This window comes from Acinonyx jubatus, chromosome A2 (genome assembly GCF_027475565.1).
Source record: "Acinonyx jubatus isolate Ajub_Pintada_27869175 chromosome A2, VMU_Ajub_asm_v1.0, whole genome shotgun sequence".
Taxonomy (NCBI): domain Eukaryota; kingdom Metazoa; phylum Chordata; class Mammalia; order Carnivora; family Felidae; genus Acinonyx; species Acinonyx jubatus.
In genome coordinates this window covers 86701935-86727880 of record NC_069383.1, presented here as the reverse complement: position 1 = coordinate 86727880, position 25946 = coordinate 86701935, and the positions used below count along the sequence as shown (strand labels likewise).

Genomic DNA, 25946 nt, shown 5'->3' with positions numbered 1-25946 from the left:
CTCAGGTCATGATCTCGCGGTCCGTGAGTTCAAGTCCCGCGTCGGGCACTGTGCTGACAGCTCAGAGCCTGGAGCCTGTTTCAGATTCTGTGTCTCCCTCTCTCTGACCCTCCCCTGTTCATGCTCTGTCTCTCTCTGTCTCAAAAATAAATAAACATTAAGATACTGGAAATAAATAAAGCTTGTCTGGCCCCAGAGCCCATGGGCTTAACCAGTATATTAGTTCTACATTTAAAAAAAAAATTTTTTTAATGTTTATTTATTCGTGAGAGAGAGACACACACAGAGCGTGAGTAGGGGAGGGGCAGAGAGAGAGGGCGACACAGAATCCAAAGCAGGCTCCAGGCTCTGAGCTGTCGGCACAGAGCCTGACGCAGGGCTCAAACCCACAGACTGTGGATCATGACCTGAGCCAAGTCGGCGCTTAACCGACTGAGCCAGCCAGGCGCCCCTATTAGTTCTACATTTTTATTGCTTGCCTAAGAGATACAGCCCTTGAAGAAATAGGAAGAGAGAATGCAGGAGTTCTTGAGAGAGGCTGAAAAGGAGAGGAAGATACCAAAATCAATTTCATAGCCCCTAATTTGAATCTGCCTCCTCCTGTTTACTAACCCCAGATCTAAAAATAACAGGTGGCTCAAGTAGCATGGGTTCTTGAAATGTCACCTGAGAAGGAGGGTAGGTCAACAGAAGGGCAGGTAACTCAAATCCACTGAGAAAAGAGCAGGGGGTGGGTGCTGCCACTGGCAGGCTCAGGTGTGACTTGGCTATTTTAAGTCACAGTTTGAAGATGATCCATTCCCTCCTACCAGCCCTAATGACCTAGCAATACCACTGTCTTTAAAGATTAACTGCAACACTTTGGAAGTCAGATGGTTTTAGCCACAGCATGGACACCACTTAATGTTTGTGGGAAGTTTACAGGAAAAGTGATAAGCACAAGAAAGGGCAAAAAGATTGTGGAAGGATTGGGATAATGGAATGGGGTTAGAGGAGTCTCTACCTGTTTGCAGGTAAACAGATTTAGGGAGGGAGGATATTTTCAATGATAATCCCAACTATAACTTCAGAGAAAAGATATTTTGCTAAGAAAACCAAATAACTAAAGATAGTATTCTGGGGGTTTGTCTTGGAGAAATATTCAAGGGAATTACAAGTTCATTTTTTTAAAGGAGGGATTTTTTTTTTTAACTTGCCTTGGTATTATTTATCTCCATTGTTACTTTCAGTTTTCTAGTAAGTTCTGAAAGACTTTTTACAGACATTTGTTTTACTGAACATCATGCTAAAATTTTTCAGTCAGGTCAAGGAAACCTTAGATTTCTCTTACGTCACCATTTTCTCATGCATCATTTTGATACTTTGAACATCACTGCTGTTGCTTTACCAAATTTCTGTTGGTGTTTCAGGACAACAGAACATAAAATAATTTTTTCTGGGGCACCCGGGTGACTAAGTTGGTTGAGCGTCTGACTTCAGCTCAGGTCATGATCTCACAGTTCATGGGTTCGAGCCCCGTGTCAGCCTCTGTGCTGACAGCTCAGAGCCTGAAGCCTGCTTCAGATTCTCTGTCTCCCTCTCTCTGCCCCTTCCCTGCTTGTGCGCTCTCTCTCTCTCTCTCTCTCTCTCTCTCTCTCTCTCTCTCTCAAAAATAAATAAATAAATATAAAAAAATAATTTTGTTGGATGTAAACTATGGTACTATTGATTTTCACATACTGAATATGTTAATATTTGCACATTAAGACAATAAAATCTATTTCCATTTCCACTACAACAGAGAATAAAACTGTTTACAGAAATTCTGCATTCCAACTAAGGTTTCTCTGTTGTCAATCTTGTTGCCAAAATTTTATTAGAGAATTTGAGACTTGGCTGTACTTCACCCATATTGCTATCTATGGATTCTTAAGATTGCTTTAACAATTAAATAGAAGTCATTCTCCTTTGAGAAGGTGTTTTAAAAATTATAGGAAATTCCTTTTATTTGAAGGATGGTCCAAAGTCTTTAATGCTGTCAGTAGGCCTACTCAGAACACTGTAGTTGTTAGTATCATTACTAATTATGATTCTCAGCGAAAATAATAAATCCTTATTTTACCAAAAAATAGGATAACCATTTTCTTTTCTTTGTAATCTTCAAATCAAAATTTTACTATGAATTTGAAGGGACCACAGATTATTTTTGGCTCACGTTTATCTATTTAAAACATAACAAAATTTAAGAAAATAGCAAACTATACTTCAATAGAGTCATCACCCAGCTTCAACTATCATTCAACTATTATTGACTTATAAGCAACCTTATTTTTCAATAGCACCACTCACTCCTGCCCCCCAATTTTGAAAGAATTCCCAGACATATCATTTCAACTGTAAATATTTTAGTATGTATCTCTAAAAGAGAACTTTAAAAAATGTAACTATGATATCATTATCACACCTAAAAATTAATGACAGCTTCTTATTCAATATTTACTTAGTACTCAGTATTCAAATGTCCCTGTTTGTCTCATGAAACATATTATCATTTTTTTTTCAAGTTAGGATACAAATCAATATAATTGGCTGGCACCTCTCTTAAGTATTCTTTAACCTTGAGGTCTCCCTGTTTACCTTTTAAGATGAGGACTAAGACACAGAAAAGTTACATGATTTTCCCCACAGACACACTGTGGCTGAACCAGGATTGTACCAAAGTTTTCCATTTGTTCTCTGTCAAGGAATAAATAAAGGCCATGTGGGGTGGCTTGTTGAAATTCTTCTATTACTAACTCTGTAATGGGCTTTCCACCCTAGTTCCAGAGCAGTATCATGAAGGATCTAGGTCACCTTATCAGGATACCTTACCTTTATCACGTTTGTTTGGGGTCAGAACTTGTGGTCTAAACACCTTATCCTCTCATTCAGACCCCAGTGTATTATAAGAAAATTAGAAGAAAAGAACATTGAATGACAGTATACATTCTTCATGAACACATTAATGTTACCCAAAAATCCCAAAATGTTATAGTCATTTAGCATCCTACAATTTCCTAGTGTTAATTATTATCACCGAAGGGATTTTCTACTAAAAGATCTGGGATGCCTAAATTAAGTGCCCCCAGCTAGCTGCCAAATCAGTGGTCTTCCGGCCTCTGCCTGCCATTCAAGACAACCAGGGTTCTCAGTAACACCTCAGCTCCAGCAGGAGATGATGGTTCTAGATCCAGTTCTAAATGCAGTCCTTACACCTATGAAATGAGTCAGTTGTACAAAACAGTTTCTAAGAGTCAGCCTCTCACTTCCACCCCCAAAATTCAACTTCCTTCTTTCAGTCATAGTTCAGTGTCTTCTTCATGAGGATCTCCCCCAGAGCAGGGTCTTCATGTCTCCTGGGAGATGGCCCACCCCTTGAGAGCCCCTCGCCATACATAACTCATTCACATTCCTGGTACCAAAGTTCAGACCTCCTTTCTAGAGCCTGCTTTTTCTCTAACTCATATCTGTAGGTCATGGGCTGTGACCCATGGGTGCTCTCTGTTCAGTTGAGCTGATCTATGCTTCCTCCCAGGTATATACCTACAAGTGGAATTGCTAGGTCATATGCTGACTCCACGTTCAACATTTTGAGAAACGGACATGTTTTCCACAGCATCCACATCATTTTACATTCCCACCAACAGTGTATGAAGGTTCAGATTTCTCCACATCCCTGCCAACACTTGTTATTGCTGTCTTTTTTTTTTATCATAGCTGTCCTCGGGGGTATGAAGTTGTATTTCATTTTGGTTTTGATTTTCACTTCTCTAGTGACTAGTGATCTTGAACATCTTTTCATACACTTATCAGCCATTCATATATCTCCCCTGGAATATTCTCTACTTTTATCTAACACAGAAAAATAGGATAACAGAGGAATTTTTTTTCCACCATAAAGACAGGGCCTTGGCTACCAAGGGAAATATAGGACACATTTTGAAATGGGCATTGCAAAACTTCTAGCTAAACACAGAAAGCCATGGGCTTCAGCTATGTCATTAACTTGCAGAAGTTAAGATAAATAGACTTGTGTGTACATACAGCAACAATACACACAGCCTTCCATAGCTTGAAACGGCTGTTCATATTTAGGGGTAATGGTAGGCATAGGATTATCTTGTATAGGTTGAGATGGTTTTGAAAGGTTTCCTCACTGAGAATACATTGTAATAGTGAACCAAAAGATTCTTGCCCTCTCTCGGTTTTGTGAGTGCATCAATGTGACCTAGTGCAACTGGGCTTTGACTTCCCGATTGGTAGGATAAGACGGTTGGCTATATTTACTTGTCCTAAATATTTTATGTATCTCTGAGAGTAAAGGAAACATCAACCAGGAGTGAAAAGGTTTTTTTAAAAATTCTGTACAGTTCATATCAAAGGGCTTTTTCTCCTGATGATGATGATGATGATGATGACAATGTCACCGGTAGAGTAATCTTAAGGAAAAGAGCAGATACAAAGACTCTTGAATGTGTATAGAAAACTATTAAAAGGTGTGGAGACAATGTGGGGAAAGGTTCCTGGGGAGAGAAATGATGGAAACCATACTATTGACAGTAACATTTTTTAACTTCATAGCAGTGGATGTTCAATTATTAAACAACACTTATGGAGCACTTACTATGTGCTGTAGATGGAGAGAAAATGATATAAATTCAGAAAAGAAGCAAGGGGAGACATTTCAAGGGTATGGAAAAGGAGAAATATGCTCTGGGGCCATTTTCCCTCCAACTCCAAGAAGCAGCAGCTGGTAGTGGCCGTCATTATAAGGAAGCTTCAGGAAAATGATGACACCTGCCGAGGGATTGCACCAAGACACTCACAGGTCTTGGTAAACACGAGCTAATTAATTTTCACAACACCCTTGTGAGGTGGGAAGTAGCATTTTCCTAGTTTTACAGATGGGGAAGTGTCAGCACATAAACATAAATGATTTGGCCCCTTTACATAGTGAAGTTGTGACAGGGCTGGGAATAAGAAGTCCTGGAAATTCAACTTCCAGACCTTCATTTTTAACTTCTATTCCAATTCATCCCCTTAGTGAAAGTGTTTCCTTTTCCTGTAAAATAATATTGGATAATGTATTGACACTAGCTTTATGGATACATAATTACTTAGTGTAGTTATTCCCAAGAATATAAAATCATCACACTGGAGACAGGGCCTTAGACTGTCCTCCAAGTTAACCCCCTCATTATTTATGTTAAATTATTCACTATGGACATAGGATTTACTAGTACCAGAGTAAAGATTAGTGCCCTCAATATCTTTACTCGTGGTGGCCAACTTCAGTTTTAGTACATTCTACACATGGGCTCCCACTGTTTCCTTTTCTGTGGAATGCCACAGAGTTGTACAAACTAAACATGTCATGGTTGGAAGTCCCCATAAAAGCTATCAACCCCAACAATGCCTTTGCCTCCTAAATCTTCTGTACAGTCTCTCCATTAAGTGGCTGCCCAGACTGTGATTAAACACAACCAACGTTCAGACAGCCAAAACCTGCTAGGCAGCTCATGCCACCTCTCAGCTGCCCAGAGTTCCTCTCCCCATTTGACAGCCATCAGATCACTGCCCCTTCCACAGCTGATCCCCAGTCCCTACCTACCCACCCTACAAGATGTCTCTTATTTGATTCTTCCTGGCCATATCAATTGCTATCAACTTACTATTCTTTCAGTAAACATTTATGAAGCCCACCATCTATAGGCGTCACCAACCATAAAAAGATAAATAAGGAGAACAAGCCAACAGAGGAAACTATACATAAATAAGCCCTCTTTTTAAAAACTTTTTAATGTTTATTTGAGAGAGAGAGAGAGAGAGAGAGAGAGAGATGCAGAGGGCTGGTAGGGGAGAGACAGAGAGAGAGGGAGACACAGAATCCAAAGCAGGCTTCAGGCTCCGAGATGTCAGCACAGAGCCCGATGTGGGAGTTTAACTCATCATGACCTGAGCTGAAGTCGAACACTTAACTGACTGAGCCATCCAGGCGCCCCCCCCCCCATAAATAAACACCCTTAATAAAAAGTGATAAAGGCTTTGATGGAGCGTTATAAAACATTAGCAGAACAAACATTACTTGCCTACCCTCTATGAGCACTAGAGATACGAAACAATATAGAGATTATTTCCTGCCCTTCAGAAGTTTATAGTCTGAAAGAAAGGGGAAGAATGTAAATGTTGACTCGTTATTAGAATCCAAGTAAGGATGGGGTGCCTGGGTGGCTCAGTCAATTGAGCATCTGACTCTTGATTTCAGCTCAGGTCATAATCTCACGGTTTGTGAGTTTGAGCCTGATGTCAGGCTCTGTGCTGGTGGTGCAGAACCTGCTTGGGATTCTCTCTCTCCCCTTCTCTCTGCCCCTCCCCTGCTTGTGCTCTCTCTCTGCCCCTCTCAGAACTAAATAAACTTAAAAAAAATATTTTTAAAGAATCCAAGTAATGATGTGCTATGGAAATATGATATTCCCCTGTACTATTTGTAAGATGCTGCCACATGTGATCTGTTAGTAATTTTCATCATTAAGTATTAACTAAACTAAACGGCATAGCCACTGACTTGCACAACCCCGGGGCGGGGGGCATCTTCCCACTGCTTCCTGTGAAAACAGTAGCCCCTGGATACCAACTCTCTGCACCTACTAAGTGCTAGGCACTGGGCACTGAGGGGATAATGTTGAAAAAAAAGGAATAATGCTGCTCCCTGGTAACTTACACTTTTGAGGAGGAGACAGACATTCAAGAAATACATATGCAAATAAATATACGACTACAATTGTGATAATAAATGCTATAAAAGTAAAAGAACAGCTTGCTGTTCTTAGAATAAACATGATTTTTAAAGGGATCCGAAAGAAAATTTCTCTGTGAGGACCTGACACAGCATCCAAGGCCTAAAGGACACCTAAAGGGGAACCAGGCAGAGAGATGAAGAACGTGCAGGCAGAAGGTGGGACAAAGTGTCATGAGCTCTGGGAACTGAGAGAAGGAACAGCGCTCCAGAGTGGGTAGCCAGGATGCAGGGCTGAAGGATGCACCCCCCCCCCCCCAGCTCAGACAGCACCTCATGGACCAAGGCGGAGTTTGCAATGGAAAGTTAAATGTTATAGGAAGCGATAGGAGGATGTTAGGTAGTCTGCTGGGAGCTGAGGAGCAAGAGATGTAATGGAAAAACTAAGGGGCAGTTAGTGTGTAGATGCTCAGTAAGCAAATATCAAATATCAAACCCTATGCATTTTCAGAATGGAGATTTTAGTGCTGGTCCGTGTCTTCTCTGTTTTCTCAACTTAATGTATGTGTTTTCAATTAGAAAATACACAGTCCTTGCTGGTGTTTGGTCTTTTGTCCTGCTCAAAACAAATAGCTCTCAGTCATGTGAGTAACGGTCTCTTAATGACAAAAGTGTATGAATCCATAAAACAAAACTTGGTTTGGCAAAGTGTTTCATCTCCCGGTCTCTGAATGTTCAGTCTCTTGAGCCTAGGGCACTGTTTGGATTTACCGCCATCTAGTGTCTCTGAAAACATATGTTTATTTGTGCTTCGGAACAAGACACTCCCCAAAACCGTGCAGATGAGCAAATGTATTTCTGCTTCTGGATCGGGAGCATCTCTGTTTTGATTTTATTTATGCTGCATTTGAATGAATATAAAATAAGTCTGGTCTCACTACCCTCTCTCTTTTCTCTATCCAGTTATCTAGGGTTTCATTGCTCTCCCTGATTTACACTCTGTCTTCTTAGGACTTTTGTTGTTGAGAATTCCTCACAAATGCGGTATGAAGTAGACCAGTAGGCCCACTGCACAAAAGTGTCTGATTGTAGGGCACACATAGGAGTTGAAGTCGAGCCCATATGCTGCTTTCCAAGTCAAATATTGAGGGGTAGGGAGCAAATATAACTTAGCAACAGCCCTGGTATCACTCCACAGTGGTTTCCATACAAAATTCAGGGCTTGCTGTCCCCCCTGAGGCTACTGGTTAGGATTAGTTTTAGTTTCTGTTTTAGTCTGTTTTTACAAGACGCAGAAAGATCCTCAGCCCAAAATATACTCTCAAGCTATTACAGTTCATTGCGGTCTGGTGTTGTTAATCAGAGTTTTGCAGAGACTGTTGCAATAATGAATGCTTTTTCTGAGAATACAAGTTAGGGGTGTACCTGTATTTTTGTTACACCCTTCCATGCACTTGCTCAAATACACCAGGACACATTTTCTTTTCCACCACAGCCTTCATTATAATTCTCTTTTTCTTCAAAGGTCTCAAGCCACTCGTTTCCGTTGGCATCAACCAGCTCCTTTTGACAAGCAGCAGACATGGGCGATAGATAATGTCTATATCGGGGACGGCTGTGTAGATATGTGCAGTGGCCATGGAAGGTGCATCCAAGGAAACTGTGTGTAAGTAGGCTTTGTTTTTCCTTCCTTGCATAGGAAGTTCCTGATTCACATTCCAGCCAGGAGATTTTGCCAAAACTGGATTTTTAATCACTCCGAAGCTGCCTTGGTTTACACATTTTTCTTGAAATCTGATACTGAGCTAACTACGGAGTCTGTGGACATTGTATCTATATCCTTGCTTAGAGATTAGGAACTGAACAACAGCTATCTTGTCCAGAGAAACATGAATTATAATTGACTATGTTTTATTTCCTTCTGTGTTCCTGTGACACACCTGAGACCTGAAAAGGACAGGAGAGGTTCAGGAACTCAGTGTATTCTGACTGAAAATAATACGCCATAAGTAGTTTTCTCACTTAGGTCTAAGCATATGTAATGATGTGCATGACTTGTGGTTGGATCGTATTCTCACATTGTTTGCATAAGAAGGTTTTTAAATGCCTGTTTGATGGAGAGGCCTAGTATTTTACTTAGAGAGACTTAGCATCCTTGGAAGGATCTAAATAAAGTGTGTGTGTATGTGTATGTGTGTGTGTGTGTGTGTGTGAGAGAGAGAGAGAGTGTGTGTGTGTGTGTGTGTGTGTGAGACACACAGAGAGAGAGAGAGTGTGTGTATGTGTGAGAGTGTGTGTGTGTATGTGTGAGAGAGAGAGAGAGAAAGTGTGTGTGTGTGTGTGTGTGTGTGTTATGTACTGTATGTTTGGTTTTCAAAGATTTTGCTATTTGATGGGGTAGTAGACATGAAGATGTGAGTAGAGAATTTATACCCCCTTCTCCATTAACCCGCATGCCTGGGAGGTCTTTCCATCAATTAATGATTCCCCGGAGCCTCCAGCCCTATATTCATATTCCTTCCCCATTGAACAGGGAGGTCAGTCCTTTGGGCAGAGATGACAGATGCTACCCAAAGTACCCTCTGCTGTTTGGAACATGGCATCTTGGATTCCTAATTGGCCCAAAGCCTCTTTACAAAGACCAATTTCGTAAGTTATTAGGAGGTACCAGTTCAGGTTGGCAGCCACAATTATTTATCAGCTTTTTTAGAGCTGTGTCATGTAGAGACAGGACTTTAGTAAATTCCTTGAAGTTGCTTCTTTCCCTGTAAACCCAAGTCATTACTTTAGGTATGCCTAGAGGCAGTTAATTCACAGATTATTTCTAACCTGATGCACTGTTCAGGAAAGCAGGTAAATTCTGGGCAGTTCTGTGAAGATAAGTAAGCTTTCATCATCCTGGACTAGGAATAACAGTTGGCCTCACTAATTTGAGAACACAACTGTGGTGGTTTTGCTTCATGTTGACTTTTCCTTTGTCTTTCTCCACACCCAGCTGTGATGAGCAATGGGGTGGCCTGTACTGTGATGAGCCCGAGACCTCCCTTCCAACCCAGCTCAAAGACAACTTCAATCGAGCTCCTTCCACCCAGAACTGGTTGACTGTGAATGGAGGGAAACTAAGTACCGTGTGTGGTGCCGTGGCTTCGGGAATGGCTCTCCATTTCAGCGGGGTGAGCATTTGGCAACCAGTTATTCATTTCTGCATCCTCTGAGTTTTCCCCAAAAGAACTGAGTGTCTTTCTGAAGTTTCATTGGCAAATCACGATCCAGCATTAGACCCTCTCAATGCACAACAACCCTGATGTGAACTTGCAACTTTGCACAAATCAGAAAATACTATTTCCAACATTTTCCTATCACAAATCAACAGAGACCATTTAATTATGCAGGTAGTGTCAGCACAAGGCATATTTAAGTACACATTAGAAAAAGACTTCAATGTGGGAATGCAAGCTGGTGCAGCCACTCTGGAAAACAGTATGGAGGTTCCTCAAAAAACTAAACATAGAACTACCCTACGACCCAGCAATTGCACTACTAGGCAGTTATCCACAGGATACAGGTGTGCTGTTTTGAAGGGATACATGCACCCCCATGTTTATAGCAGCACTATCAACAATAGCCAAAGTATGGAAAGAGCCCCAATGTCCCTCAATGGATGAATGGATAAAGAAGAAATATATATATATACATACATATACACACACACACACACACACACACACACACACATACATACATACAATGGAGTATTACTCGGCAGTCAAAAAGAATGAAATCTTGCCATTTGCAACTACGTGGATGGAACTGGAGGGTATTATGCTAAGTGAAATTAGTCAGTCAGAGAAAGACAAAAATCATATGACTTCACTCGTATGAGGACTTTAAGAGACAAAACCGATGAACATAAGGGAAGGGAAACAAAAATAATATAAAAAACAGGGAGAGGGACAAAACAGAAGAGACTCATAAATATGGAGAACAAACTGAGGGTTACTGGAGGAGTTGTTGGGGGTGGGGGAATGGGCTAAATGGGTAGGGGGCATTAAGGAATCTACTCCTGAAATCATTGTTGCACTATATGCTACCTAATTTGAATGTAAATTTTTAAAAATTAAAAATAAAATTAAAAAATAAATAAAAATTAAAAGTTAAAAGGGAAAAAATTCAATGAATTTTCATTCTGGGAGAGAATGCTTGTACAAAATGTGAGGGTCTTCCATCTGGGTGATGCTCTAATTGAAAACTCCTCAGCTTGCAACAGATTTGGGATTTAAGGAGCCAAAACTCAGGAAGATGAACCTCAGCATTTCCTGAATTTATTAGCAAAAATTAATTCTTTCTATAAATTAGCCAAGGAAGAATAATTGTCAGTAATGATTAGACATTTTTGTTTACAGCAGATTATATTGTGAATGACAACAGCAATGTTAGAAAATCTCTTTGAGAAATTTTATAGTCATTCTACCTTGCTGCCAGAGATAACTTGTATAAAAATAGAATTTCTTTAATACGATGATTAAAAAATACTTCATAAGCAATTTAATTTATTTATTTATTTTTTTAATTTACACCAAATTTACACCAAGAGGCCTAGTTTTCCTCATGTGCTCAACTAAGAGACATCTACCTATCTACATGAATAAATTAATGTAGATGACACTGAAATCAGCCAGAAAAGTTTAAATAAAAATAATTACAACTATTATCTCTAATTATAATTAAATTATATGAAATTCTTCAATGTAGTTATTGTTAAATTTCATATTAAAGTAATCATCTGAACAATGTTATTTTATTGGGGGGCCTGGGTGGTTCAGTTGGTTAAGTGTCCAACTCTTGATTTTGGCTCAGGTCATGATCTCACAGTTCATGGGATCCAGCCCATGTCCAGTTCTGCACTGAATGCAGAGCCTGCTTGTGCTCTCTCTCTCTCTCTCTCTCTCTCTCTGCCCCTCCCCTGCTCATGTTCTCTCTCTCTCTCTCTCTCTCAAAATAAATAAATAAACATTTTTAAGTGCTAATTTATTAATAGCTGCTACCTTTTGAAAAACCTAAAAATGCCTATGAATACCTGGAAATGGTTTAATAAAGACAGAATAGTTACTTTAATTTCAACTCTCGTATTGCTTATGAGAAAATATCCTTTGTAAGTAAGTTCTGATCCTGAAATTTCAAAGTTTAGCAAGTATTTTCTGAGTACCTACTGTGTGCCAGAGGCCATGCTGGGAGCTAGGGTAACAGGAGAAATGACACAAAAATTAGTATTACTATGCCATGCAACTTGTATTACAAAAGAAATATAAAACTGATGCAAGCCAGAGAAAACCTTAAGCTGCAGTTACGATTCTTTATCATTGTTGGATTCTGCTTTTCACCCTTAGGGTTGTAGTCGACTGTTAGTCACCGTGGATCTAAACCTCACTAATGCCGAGTTTATCCAGTTTTACTTCATGTACGGATGCCTGATTACACCAAATAACCGTAACCAAGGTGTTCTCCTGGAATATTCTGTCAATGGAGGCATTACCTGGAACCTGCTAATGGAGATTTTCTATGACCAATACAGTAAACCTGGGTTTGTATTCTATTTTATCTTTAATAACTAGTATATCGAGCAATGATGCTTGTTAAGGCCTGCCAGCAGTCAGTCAGCAGGGGCTTCAGGGGACCTGGACCATACTCACTGGTAGAAGATGCTTCTGTGAGGCACCTGGTGGCTTATTCGGTTAAGTGCCTGACTCTTGGTGTCAGCTCAGGTCATGATCTCACGGTTCATGAGTTGGAGCCCAACATCAGGCTCTGTGCTGACAGCGTGGAGCCTGCCTGGGATTCTCTCTCTCACCCTCTGTCTCTGCATCTTCCCTGCTCACATACTCTCTCTCTCTCAAAATAAATAAATAAACTTAAAAAAACTAAAAAAAAAAAAAAAAAAAGATGCTTTGAAACTGACATGAAGATAACATTTCTGAGCTGATAAATAGCTGGTTTGGGTTTTTATTTTAAGAATGACTAGTTTTAGGGGCACCTGGGTGGCTCAGTTAGTTAAGCGTCTGACTTTGGCTCAGGTCATGATCTCACAGCTCGTGAGTTCAAGCCCCACGTGAGGCTCTGTGCTAACAGATCAGAGCCTGGAGCCTGCCTCAGATTCTGTGTCTCCCTCTCTCTCTGGCCCTCCCCTACTCACGCTCTGTCTCTCTTACTCTTTCTTTCTCTCTCTCTCTCTCTCTCTCTCTCTCAAAAATATAAACATTAAAAAAAATCATAAAGAAATAAAATAACAGAAGACCATGGGGGAGGGGAAGGGAAAAAAAAGAGAGGGAAGGGGCCAAACCATAAGAGACTCTTAAAAACTGAGAATAAACTAAGGGTTGATGGGGGCTGGGAGGGAGGGGAAAGTCAGTGATGGGCATTGAGGAGGGCACCTGTTGGGATGAGCACTGGGTGTTGTATGGAAACCAATTTGACAATAAATTTCATATTAAAAAAATTAAAAATAAAATAAAATAAAACCCCCACAATGGGCTTAATAAATGCAATGTAGGAATCATTTAAAAGATATATATTCCAGGGGCGCCTGGGTGGCGCAGTCGGTTAAGCTTCCGACTTCAGCCAGGTCACGATCTCGCGGTCCGTGAGTTCGAGCCCCGCATCGGGCTCTGGGCTGATGGCTCAGAGCCTGGAGCCTGTTTCCGATTCTGTGTCTCCCTCTCTCTCTCTGCCCCTCCCCCGTTCATACTCTGTCTCTCTCTGTCCCAAAAATAAATAAACGTTGAAAAAAAAATTAAAAAAAAAAAAAAGATATATATTCTGGAAAGGCAAAAAGCAATTGGTGTAACCAATGAGAAAAGTCAAAAGAGGTTTTAAAAGTAAAAGAGCATATCTATTAAGGTGGAAGGAAGAGAAGAGAGAGAGAAAGAAGGTTGGAGGAGAGGAGAGCAGAGTAGAGGTTGGGGAGGAAAGGGGAAAGGAGAAATATAGAATAATTAAACCCAGAAACGTAGAAGAATTAAAAGCACCAAAAAAGGAAGACAAAACATAGATAATCCCTCAGTGTATGGCAAACCAGGTATAGGCTAAAAATTAGGTAAAATAAAAACAATTAAAGAATCTTATAAATGATCATTTAAATTCAGTGTGTCCATTAACAATAGGTTCAGCTGTAAATGACAGAAAATCCCAAGTAACTTATAAGGTTTTTTTTTTCTTTCTCTCATATAAATTAGATCTGGAAGAAAATAGCCAAGGGCAGCTACAGTGGTTCCATAAGCACCAGAGACCCAGGTTCTTTCTACCTTATGTTTTTGCCACACTCAACACATGACCTCCATCTAGTGGTCCAAAATGGCAACCCCAGCTCCTCCACCTTCCCACCAGCAGGAGGGAGGATGGGCAAGAAGGGTGTGCTGTCTCTCTTCCTAACAGGTGCCCATACTTCCATTCACATTCCAGTAGCCAGAACTTAGTCACAGAAACACACCCAGATGCAAGGGAGTCTGGACATACTGTCTTTATTCTGGACAACTATTCACCTCACTATAAAGATGGCCTCCTATTATGAAGGAAGAAGGGGAAAATGGCAATTGAGGAAATGTCAGCCACAAGCAAAAGTTTTAAATCCTGCACTTACCTTAACGTTGGACAGTAGTAAAGGAATTCAAATAGAAGCTAAGAGGAACACAGTGTAATAGCACACAAAAACGTGCTCATCTGTTAGTTAGAAGATAACAGATAAGCCAAGTAAACTATTTCCTTAGTCTTTTTGGAGAAAGGTATAAAGACTCTCAGGTATGAGTTCCTGAACATTTAGCATAATATGCAGGGAGAATGAAGTTAAGATAAAAGCATAACTGTCTGATCTACTTGAGTTCTCTGAAGGAGAAACAAATTGACTGAAGTAGTAACAGTGGTCATAATTTATTTAAACTTTCAACAGCCTTAGATAAATTTCTACTCCAAGGGTTTTTAAAACGTGGTCAAGGATTTATCAGAGACAGGAAACTACATTAGAAATAGGAAAGAAAAGGGGTGCCTGGGTGGCTAAGATGGTTGAGCGTTGGACTCTGGCTCATGATCTCGTGGTCCATGAGTTCAAGCCCCACATCGGGCACTGTGCTGACAGCTCAGAGCCTGGAGCCTGCTTCGGATTCTGTGTCCCCCTCTCTCTCTGCCCCACCCCTGCTTGTGCTCTGTCTTGCTCTGTCTTTCAAAAATGAATAAACATTAAAAAAAATTGGAAAGGAAAAAAAGGTAAAGATCGTTGCTCTGGGTAAATAAGTATGATTGTATGCCTCTCTAGGAACAGACACATTTCTGATATTATTTAATACACTTTAAAATGTTAAACATGCCAAATCAAAGCAGATAAGCTATAGGAAGATCATACAAGGTGAGGATACAAAAAGAGGGCAAGGAGAGGACAGATGAGCTTTGAAAGTGAGATGCATGAGGAAATAAACTTTGGAAAAGATTGCCTGCCTAAGCACGGATGGTCTCCAAACTGCCAGTAACTATACAAGCAAGGATCTAGGATTCACGGTCTACAATTTCCTTCCCTAAGACCAAGATCCACTAAGCTGTCTTGGCCCAAAGGGTACACAAAATGACAGACATAGTCAAAAAGTATTTAAAATTCAAGTACTGAAAATCCAACCAAAAGGACTGCAGCATTGAATGGATCTTAATGCGTCCTCATCTGGAATACTGCCTACTATTCTGGTCCTAATCTCTCAACAAGACATAAAAGAGAAAAGAGGAAGGAAAATAAAATCAACAAGGAAATAGTGTATAAATACAAACAAAATGGTGAACCCTCTTCAGTGTGAAAGACGAAAACTAAAGGGGCCACCATGAAAGTCCTCCACTTAAGGGTTCTTCACAGGATGGATTTGGGCTTATTGGCCCATCTTGGAACACTAACACTAAGAGGCAGCCCTTAGTGTTAGGGAGGTAGATTAGTATGGATAGAAAGATGGGAATTTATGCAGAGGAAAGTAAACCTCAGGAAATTATTTTCCCCCAACAGACTTTATGGTTGTGAGTATAAGCTCAAAAGTGTTTGATATATTCTTGGGCTTTAAATGCGTAATTGTGATCATGTCTAGCTGGTTATGGTTCATATTGGAGCATGTAGTCATATTTGTCCATGTCTGTTCTTGGTGACTGTGTTGGGGACAGCATGCTGGGCTTGTTACCCTATGGTTCTTACTCAGCATTTCTTAGTATAATGTCTTCAATAAAACATAAAGACAAAGTCAGTATTAAACCACATAAAGTAATTACATACAACCTGGTACCCTCAAGCTGAGAACCCAAATGTCCTGCCACATGTGTCTAAATTCAGTGTCTGTATTCTAAGCAATTTGCTGATACTCACAGGAGTAGAATGAAATCAAGGCACCAGGGGAAGGAAACTGATGAAACCAACCTCCAGGAGACAGAAAACAAAAGTTAGTATTGGCTTATGTCTACCAAAGTGCATATCTCTAGGCTTATAGATCCAGAGAGGCCCCTAGGCAAGCAGAAAATTGTAAAATCCCTTTAAGGCCTGCCCAGGGACAATTAGAATAAGTAGATAGTTCCAGAATCCTTGAATTTGTTCACATTCTGTTTCCCCAATTTAGGGACTCCTGAACCTTCATAAGCTCAAACCAGTTTATCATGGTTTATAAAAATTACATTTTAAAAATTATTTTTAAAAATTAAAATAAATTTTGGGGCACCTGGGTGCCTCAGTTGGTTAAGCTCAGGTTGTGATCTCACCACTCATAGGTTGGAGCCCCGCGTTGGGCTCTGGGCTGACAGCTCAGAGCCTGGCGCCTACTTTGGATTCTGTGTCTCCTTCTCTCTCTGGCCCTCCCCTGCACTCTCTCTCTCTCTCTCTCTCTCTCTCTCTCTTCTGTCTCTCATTCTCTCTCAAAAATAAGTAAACATTAAAAAAATTAAAATAAACATTTAAATCAACTATTTAAATTAAGTTTTTAAATTTTATCTCCTGTCCTTCCCTCACCACCACGTGACGTGTAATATCTTACCTCTTGTTGTGAATCTTTTACTCGCATGAGACATTTGACAAGTTTGTTACCCCCCACTGCCATCATTTTCGTACAGATTCGTGAATATCCTTCTCCCTCCTGATGCTAAAGAGATTGCCACTCGCTTCCGCTGGTGGCAGCCAAGACACGACGGCCTGGATCAGAATGACTGGGCCATCGACAATGTCCTCATCTCGGGCTCTGCGGACCAGAGGACGGTCATGCTGGATACCTTCAGCAGTGCCCCTGTGCCCCAGCACGAGCGCTCCCCCGCAGACGCCGGCCCCGTCGGGAGAATTGCTTTTGACATGTTTATGGAGGATAAAACTGCAGGTACATTTATCACTAATGCTACATACGAATCCAGCAGAAATGTAGCGTGGATTTGGGTCTTTTCAAAAAAAGTAGAATGTGAAGCTCTTACAGATTCTCAAATGGTATAGAAACAGTGAAAATGGTTTCACCCTTTTGTGTCTCTCAAAATTCCTGATCTACACTGGAACTAAATCTTCTTCCATTTAAGCAGCAAGTATGTTTTAATAAATAGCATCCTATAATAATTCCTTTTTTTAAGAGATTATTTGTTTCTTTGTTTCCTTGTTCCTCCTTTGGGTAGAAAGTCAGTATTTCCTAGTCATTTATTTTAATATCCAAAGACAAGTGTCTTGTTTTGCTACATGTTAGTTGCATTTGTGATGACATTTCATGTTTTAGAGAGTGTCTCCGGTTTTGCTTGTCACTGTTTATTCTCAAATAGTAGTAGAGCAGTGATCCTGGTGACATAGAAAAAAAAGATCTCTCCGTGCTAGGCTCATTTTTAATGTCTTGTTTTCTTTTCATTTCATAAAACTATTCTGGTATTTATTTATTTATTTATTTATTTATTTATTTATTTATTTAGAGGGTGCAACTGAGCAAGAGGCAGAGAGAGAGAGAGAGAATCTCATGAGGGGCAGAGAGAGAGAGAGAGAGGGAGAGAAAGAGAAGCAGGGCTCTCCTAAGCAGGGCTCCTGCTCACCCCATGTGGGACTGGAACTCACAACCTGTCTGATGATGACCTGAACCAAAGTCAGATGCTTAACGGCTGAGCCACCTAGACGCCCTGTTCTGGTCATCTTTTTTAAAAATGGTAACTTATATCAAGTCTGTGGCTTTGTCATGCCACATCCTTGGTAATACTACATAAAACGTGGTATCTTCTGGTCAAGTAGTGATGTTTAATTATACGGCTCATACCAACACTGCAAGTGTTATCTGAACAGTGAAAATAATTCTCTGAAGAAGGTTATTGAGAAGATTTACTTACACAGATCTGGTTCAGAACCTTGTTAAATTATTCATTTATTTTTTCCCTGTGAAATGATTTACATAAGTGAGTTTATGGCCAGAAAATAATTTAAACACTGCTTATGTATGAATAAAAGCAAATACAGATTATTTTTTCAAGTACCTAAAATACCAATTTGCACTTTAGGCTTGATTGGTGATGTACAATTGAAGAATTGCAAAAATAGTTTTTTAGAAACTATAATATCTAATTACAGAAGTAGCTTCTGATATTTCAGAAGATATTGATGAGGTAGTGGATTAATGTAAAAACCTGCTTTCATCAGGATTGCAGAGTTCTAGCATAAACTATGTGCCCTAGAATAAACTGGAACTCAAATTTCTGTGCTCTTTGGCTCTGGAGTACTAGATGCACGATTAAATGTAGCTGCAAAATCCCATGAATTGGGATGGAATTTGGAATGAAAATTCACAGATAATGGCATTGTGGTAGCCATTTGAATCCCAGACATAAAATGCTTGTTCTGTACACATATGTTAATGCTTAGACAAACTCAAAAGGACACAGCATAGATGAAGGCTGAATTCCAATTGTTTGGTCTCTCCTCTGACTCCTCTGAGACCATCCAACTCTGTTACTTGCACAGTAGCCCCAAGCCTATGATTGTACCCATTCATCTCCAAAGAAAATGCTGGAGCTAAACAGGAAACTTTCAGAGAAACGCTGGACCTATAAAATCAAAGTGTATCATGAATTAAATGCAATTTATGGATATGTTCCTTCTTAAACTTTCTGGAATAAAATCATAATGTTAAAAATGCCTCTTCCAGGGGCACCTGGGTGGCTCAGTAAGTTGGGCATTCAACTCTTGGTTTTGACTCAGGCCATGATCTCACGGCTGGTGGGTTCGAGCCTCCATCCAGCTCCACCCTGATGGTGCAGAGCCTGCTTGGGATTCTCTCTCTACCCCTCCTCTGCTTGTGCTCTCTCTGACTCAAAAATAAATTAATAAACTTTTTTTAAAAATACCCTTTCCTGGGGCGCCTGGGTGGCACAGTCGGTTAAGCGTCCGACTTCAGCCAGGTCACGATCTCATGGTCCGTGGGTTCGAGCCCCACGTCGGGCTCTGGGCTGATGGCTTGGAGCCTGGAGCCTGTTTCCGATTCTGTGTCTCCCTCTCTCTCTGCCCCTCCCCCGTTCATGCTCTGTCTCTCTCTGTCCCAAAAATAAATTTAAAAAAAAACGTTGAAAAAAAAAATACCCTTTCCTGGGGCGCCTGGGTGGCTCAGTTGGTTAAGCGTCCACCTTCGGCTCAGGTCATGATCTCACAGTCTGTGGTTTCGAGCCCCGCGTCGGGCTCTGTGCTGACGGCTCAGAGCCTGAAGCCTGCTTCGGATTCTGTCTCCCTCTCTCTCTGCCCCTCCCCTGCTCGTGCTCTGTCTCTCTCTGTCTCAAAAATAAATAAAACATTAAAAAAACAAAAACCCTTCCAGAAAAGAAAGGACATTGTGGACAGTTTGTGTGTGTGTGTGTGTGTGTGTGTGTGTGTGTGTGTGTGTGTGTGTGTGATTGAGAAAGAGAGGGAGAGACAACAAGATGTACTCAGCGCTAATCAAGTCATAGTCTTGTTGCCTAAGTTTTCCTTAGACATAAGCTTGTTTTTAGTCACTTCACTGAGGTATAATTGACATATAAAAAGCTGTTGATTTTAATGTATACAACTTGATGAGTTTGGAGATAATTATACACCACATCACCACAATCATGGCCATAAATTTATCAATCACCTCCTAACATTTCCTCTCACAGAACCCGCCTCCTTTTTGTTTAACCTTCTTAGCAAGTTTTTAAGTGTACCGTACATTATTGGTAACTATAGGCCCTCTGTTGCACAATAGATCTCCGGAACTTATTTGCCTTGTGTTCCTGAAACTTCATACCCCTTGACGGACATGTCTCCATTTCTCCTTCTCCTCAGCCCCTACTAACCACTATTCTACCCTCTGGTTCTATGAATTTGACTATCATAATTTTTTAATTACCCAGATGACACTGCCAGAATTTGATTAGAAGTAGCTAACTCACTTCCCTCTTGTATTACTAGAAATTCTTTGTCCTTCTTTAGAACCTACCTAAAAGTTAAGTATCTATCAGAAAAGAATCAGTGTAGGGGTACTTGGATGACTCAGTCAGAAAAGCATGTGACTCTTGATCTTGGGGCCATAAGTTCAAGCCCACGTTGGGTGTAGAGATTACTAAAAAATAAATAAACTTTAAAAAAAGAATCAATACACATTTCCCTTTGCTTTTCATTTATAACACATACAATATACTTTTTTTCTAAATGTAGACTTACCAGTATTGGACAGTATGTATACCTCAACCTCCTAGGATCCATGTTCCTAAAATGATATGCTTACAGTAGTGTTTTGTGTATGGATTGTATGTAAGATAAGAGAGATTTCTACTGAAAAGAGTACAAGATCTTGCTTAATGTGTAAATTTGCTTCAAGTAATTTTGTCATAAATTTGTCATAAAATTTATATTTTTTTAAGTGAATGAGCATTGGCTATTCCATGATGATTGCACAGTAGAAAGATTCTGTGACTCCCCTGATGGTGTCATGATTTGTGGCAGCCATGATGGAAGAGAAGTGTATGCAGTGACCCATGATCTGACTCCCACTGAAGGCTGGATCATGCAATTCAAGGTGAAAATGTTATGGTCTCAATTACATAAATACCTATACACTAGCAATATAAAAATGAAAAAAAAATTGAGGCAAAGATCATACAACATTTCATTGACTTAATATACACTTTGAAAAATAAAATGTAATGTTTAGGTAATATACATCTCTACTGTATATAACTTAATGATTAAAAGTGATTAAAATTATTTTATTTCTGAATTATGCCAACGTAAAACTTTCATAAGAGTAAATGCGTTTCTGTCCAGGAATAAACAGAGCAAAATAGCGCAAAATAGTGATAATAAAAACGTAGGACGCTGAGTTAAGTTATCATATTTTAAATCATTATATGACTTAGCCACCTTCTTCCTTTAAGAGAAGATTAAAGCTATTATGGTTAGAAATACCTTTTTTTGTTTTGTTTTCGCAAGACTATTGTAATGTTCCTGGAGAAAGAAAATTCTAGAAAACAAAGGCATGATTAGCATTAATGCCAGCATCGATTTTGGCCAAGATGTTGTGTCAACCAACTTATTTTATGTCATCCAATTTATTGTCTACCTCACTCCCACTGTATTAGCAACAAATGTTCCAGTATGCCTGTCTGGGGCAACAAAAGGTGCTGTGCCTTATTAAAAGTACCTTCTGTTATCACTTCATTGCATCTTACTTGTATTTGAAAGTGATGTATGGAGAGTCATAAATTGTACAACAAAACAGTAAACTTGGAAAAGCTGTTAGCAATCCTTCTTGGTCGAGCATCCTGCCAAATAGAAGTGCCAGACCATTAGCACAACAAACAACAATTTGTAAGAGTGGGCCCAGGCCTTCCAAGGCAATCAGCCAGCCATGGCAGAGCGCAGCTTTCAGCTTCTCTCCAAACTCCCTGCACAATATATTTGGCATTTTCTATAATTTGTCATCTTGGGCAACCACATCAACTACCCTGTCCATCAGCAGAATAAGTAATGATCCTGAAAATACAGAGTGGATGTGGTGTAACACCTATCAAGTGATCAGCACCTTTCTTGCTGCCAAGTCCTTAGAGCAGAAATATGTAATCTGCTTTTAATATTTTTACAATCTTTCTTTTCTGTTCATTAGATTTCTGTTGGATGTAAAGTGTCTGAAAAAGTTGCCCAGAATCAAATTCATGTGCAGTATTCTACCGACTTTGGTGTGAGCTGGAATTATCTGGTCCCTCAGTGCTTACCTGCAGACCCAAAATGCTCTGGAAGTGTTTCTCAGCCATCAGTATTCTTTCCAACCAAAGGGTGGAAAAGGATCACCTACCCACTTCCTGAAAGCTTAGTGGGGAAGTAAGTAGAAAATTCAAATAAAGCCTGGTTCCAAGCATCCATAAATCTATGAGGGACACTTGTCGAGCCTGAAATTATGTGTAATTGTGGGTAAAATGCTCTTACCCCCTAATTCTAAAAGTTCTCTAATCAATGACCTCCATGATGAACTGAGTTGAGGAGACCTCAAGTTTAAATCCTCAGGCTTCTCAAGAAGGGCCTTGGCAAGCCCTTCCACTTTCCATATTAATCTCTGAACATGGAGACACAGCAATAGCAATAGTCCTAGAGCCAGATGAAAAGGTATGGGCTACCTTATGGGTCTTGTAGACTGTGGTCCACCATGCATCACATGCTTTCCATATTACTGCCTGACAATCCATTGATGAAGACACAAGCAAGTCCTAACTGGTGATACTATTTGTACAAAACCTAATTCTTCATGCTGTCTGTACAAGTGTGGTTTGTAGATCTCATTTTTCTGTTACATTCTGCACCTGCTGTGAAAAGTAATTAGCCTAGAGCAGTAGTGAGCCAAGATGATTAAACTATTCCCTGAAAAGTCTGTAGATAAGTTAATTTAAGCAATTCTAAAAGCTTTTCCTTTGACTGTAAAATTAGGAAAAAAGATATACTGAAGAAAATGACAGGTGTACCTCCACCACATGAATCATAGAGACTGGCTAAATGAAAAACCTTCTTATGAAACAGAATTATGATATAGGTCCAGCACATATAGAGCCTTTGAATAAGGTGCTTGCACTCAGCTTTTCCAGTGGCCCATAAATATCATCTACTACATGATCACTCACTGTTTCCTGGAACACATCTAAAGGTTTTAGTCTATTAATGTGCTAGGAGATTAGATCAGGATACTTTCAGCCACAGGTAACAGAAAACCCAATGCAAATGGACTCAATTAAAAGTGAAATGTATTATATCTGTAATGAAACAATCCAAAGTAACTGGATTCTAGGATTGATTCACATGCTCAAAAATGTCTTCAAGGATATTATTACTTACTACTCTTACAATGACTCTTTCTTTGCTCCTCCGTTCACACATTGGTGTAATATTCAGGCCTCATGAACATAGATGGCTTCCAGAAAACTGCTGCAGAATGCATCCTTACCTATGTCCAATGGAAGAGAAACAGAGTTGCTTTTCTTTCAGAGCTGGAGTTACTACCTTCTTGTGTCCCATTGGCACAAATTAGCTCAAGAATGCCCGTTCCTGAGTCAGTCAATAGCTAGGGGAGTTCCATTACTCCTATGACTCACCAAGGGTGAAATGGGTGCTGGGAGGCCCATGATATCACTGCCTCGTTTTACCCCTCTATTCCTCTCTCGTTTTTAATAATGATGTAAAACTTAAATTCAGTAAGATGCACACATCTTAGTAGTTCAGCACAATAAGTTCTTACCAATGTGTAACCTTTGGAACCACCCCATAAAACAAGATACAGAACATTTACATCACCCCAGAAAGTCTCCTCGTGTACTTTGAACTCTTTACACCAAAATAGTGCAGCACATTCTGATATAAGGTTAATTGTGAGGTTTGTATTTTCCCCCAAAGACAGAGAAGAGCAATGATGAAATCAAAATCTTGGGGAAATTGCCCTTTCACATAACCCTTTCAAAATCGTTTTCTAATTAGCACAGCTGTTCTGAGAATATCGATTACCTTTGGGGATTCAGAAGTTGCTGTTTCCTGACCACCTGAGGGCTGTGTGTCTGCTGACGAGTCTCTGTGAAAGGCTTCACTCACCTTGTGTACAATTTCAGAAATGCAGTTAATGGGTCTAAATTGTGACACAACCACTGGACTCCAGTTCATAAGCAGCCTCATTTATGATAGTTACAGATTTGTATTTTAAAATGTTCCTATCGCTTGAAATAGAGATTCCACTGCATTTTCATTTTGTTGTACGAGTTTGCTCACATACTATAAAATTTTAATGAAACTGGCTTTAAAGTTCCATTACAGAAATAGATAATGGCGGTCAGAAAACGTTTTTTATTAACCCATTTCATACTGCCAGTGTCTTAAATGTTTTTTTTTCCTCTTCTGTACTGAACATACACATAGGAAAATGGACTTAAGTAAAGTTAACTTTTGTTCTCACTCCTTTGCTTCTGTGTTATAATAGTCCAGTAAGATTGAGATTCTATCAGAAGTACTCAGATATGCAGTGGGCAATCGATAATTTCTACCTGGGCCCTGGATGCTTGGACAACTGCAGGGGCCACGGAGATTGCTTAAAGGAACAGTGCATCTGTGATCCGGGATACTCTGGGCCCAACTGCTACTTGACTCACACTCTGAAGGTAATGTTAATGCCCCAGAAGAAAGCATTTACTCACACCGCAGGTCGTGCCTGAAGAACCATTGTTAAGTGGGGGTCTAGTAAGTTATAACAGCGGTCTTTGGGTGCCCCAGTGAATAAATCCTTTGTCTGGCAACTGAAAATATCTCTTAGGTTTCTTAGATACAGAATATCAAGACCAAGCTCTACTACAATTTACTCAATTTATGAAATAAACCAGACTGTATTGATTAAAGAGCATAAATACTCTGCTTTTTTTTTAAAGACTCTTAATTTGAAACTAGCATTAAGTCTTCTTTACTTCACTTATTCGGTAGATGTGCCGTTTGAAGGAAGATGTTGATGTTATGAAGCAAATAACATAGATTCATTATCACAAAGAAACAAGTTTTCAAAAATGACTAAACAGTAGCTGAATTTTTTTATTGAATGATAATTGACATACAATGTTATTTTAGTTTCAAGTGTGCAACATAGTGACTGGACAATTCTGACATGACTCAGTGCTCACCACAATAAGTGTGCTCATCATTATGTCACCATACAGCATTATTACAGTATTCTCATTACCTACATTTTTGTTCAGAAAACTCAGTGTTCCAATTTGCTGACTGCTAAAATGTGGTTGTGTATTAAGAATAGAGAGGTCATTTTGGAAACTTTTGCTGTTACACTATTATTTAATATGCAAAGTAAATACAATTGCCCAACACAGTTCCCATATATGTGTTCTATTTCTGTGAACAAATACAGTACATTCATCGTTGCAATAACAGAAAAATGACTAAACCAAAAAAGCACAAGTGACTGAAATCAAACATGGAAGTGGCAAAAAAAAAAAATGTAAACAAAGCCTGTTCTGTCATTTTTTTTCCTGTAATACACCAACTTTGGAATTAATAAATTAATTGGAGCAACGCTCACTTGTATCTGAAAGTGTTGGTCAACAAATGAGATTATAACATGAGGAACTCAGCCATAGGTAATAAATGAAGTTTAAAAAAATTAGTTTCTTTCATGAACATTCAAATTTCATTAGTATTCCTCAGTTGGATAAGAAATTAATAAGTCTATATTACAAAATAATAAGTCTATATTATGAACTCTGGTCAAACCTTTCTAATAAGAGTTTACATGGTTAACAGTGAATGTCTTCTGACTCTTGTGTTCTTACCTGTAAACCTCCATTTTTAAAATTGTATTTATTTGCTGACATCAGTGAGGTGAAGTAGGACTGACACGTGATGTACTTGTCTTTAACTATAGAGATGATTATGTTCTGAGTCATTTAAATCATTTAAACTACATAGTAAGTACCAACTAGACAACTCCTCTAAAGAAATGAAAAAGTAGTTTTTCTGTATACAGTTACTGCCATTGCAACTGTAACAAATTGTTTCCACGATATATTTCTATCATGTAAAAAAACAAAAAACAAAAGAATTGTGCCTCAACCCAGTGCAAGACTATATTATGGACAAAATTAATACAAACATCAAGATTTTTCATCATAGTTCACTATGATGTGAGGGGATGAAATAATTTTG

General features: G+C 39.4%; 1 protein-coding gene across 3 annotated transcripts in view; it reads left to right on the top strand.

Annotated features, from left to right (window-relative positions):
• Nucleotides 1–25946, top strand: part of RELN (reelin) — a 579194-nt gene that overhangs the window by 524526 nt on the left and 28722 nt on the right. For all 3 annotated transcript variants that reach the window (XM_053218590.1, XM_027071727.2, XM_027071724.2), the window contains 7 exons: nt 8280–8420; nt 9750–9927; nt 12142–12335; nt 16868–17124; nt 20636–20790; nt 21877–22091; nt 24223–24400. In XM_053218590.1, coding sequence (XP_053074565.1) covers nt 8280–8420; nt 9750–9927; nt 12142–12335; nt 16868–17124; nt 20636–20790; nt 21877–22091; nt 24223–24400 — 1318 coding nt within the window. The remainder of the gene's footprint in view (nt 1–8279; nt 8421–9749; nt 9928–12141; nt 12336–16867; nt 17125–20635; nt 20791–21876; nt 22092–24222; nt 24401–25946) is intronic.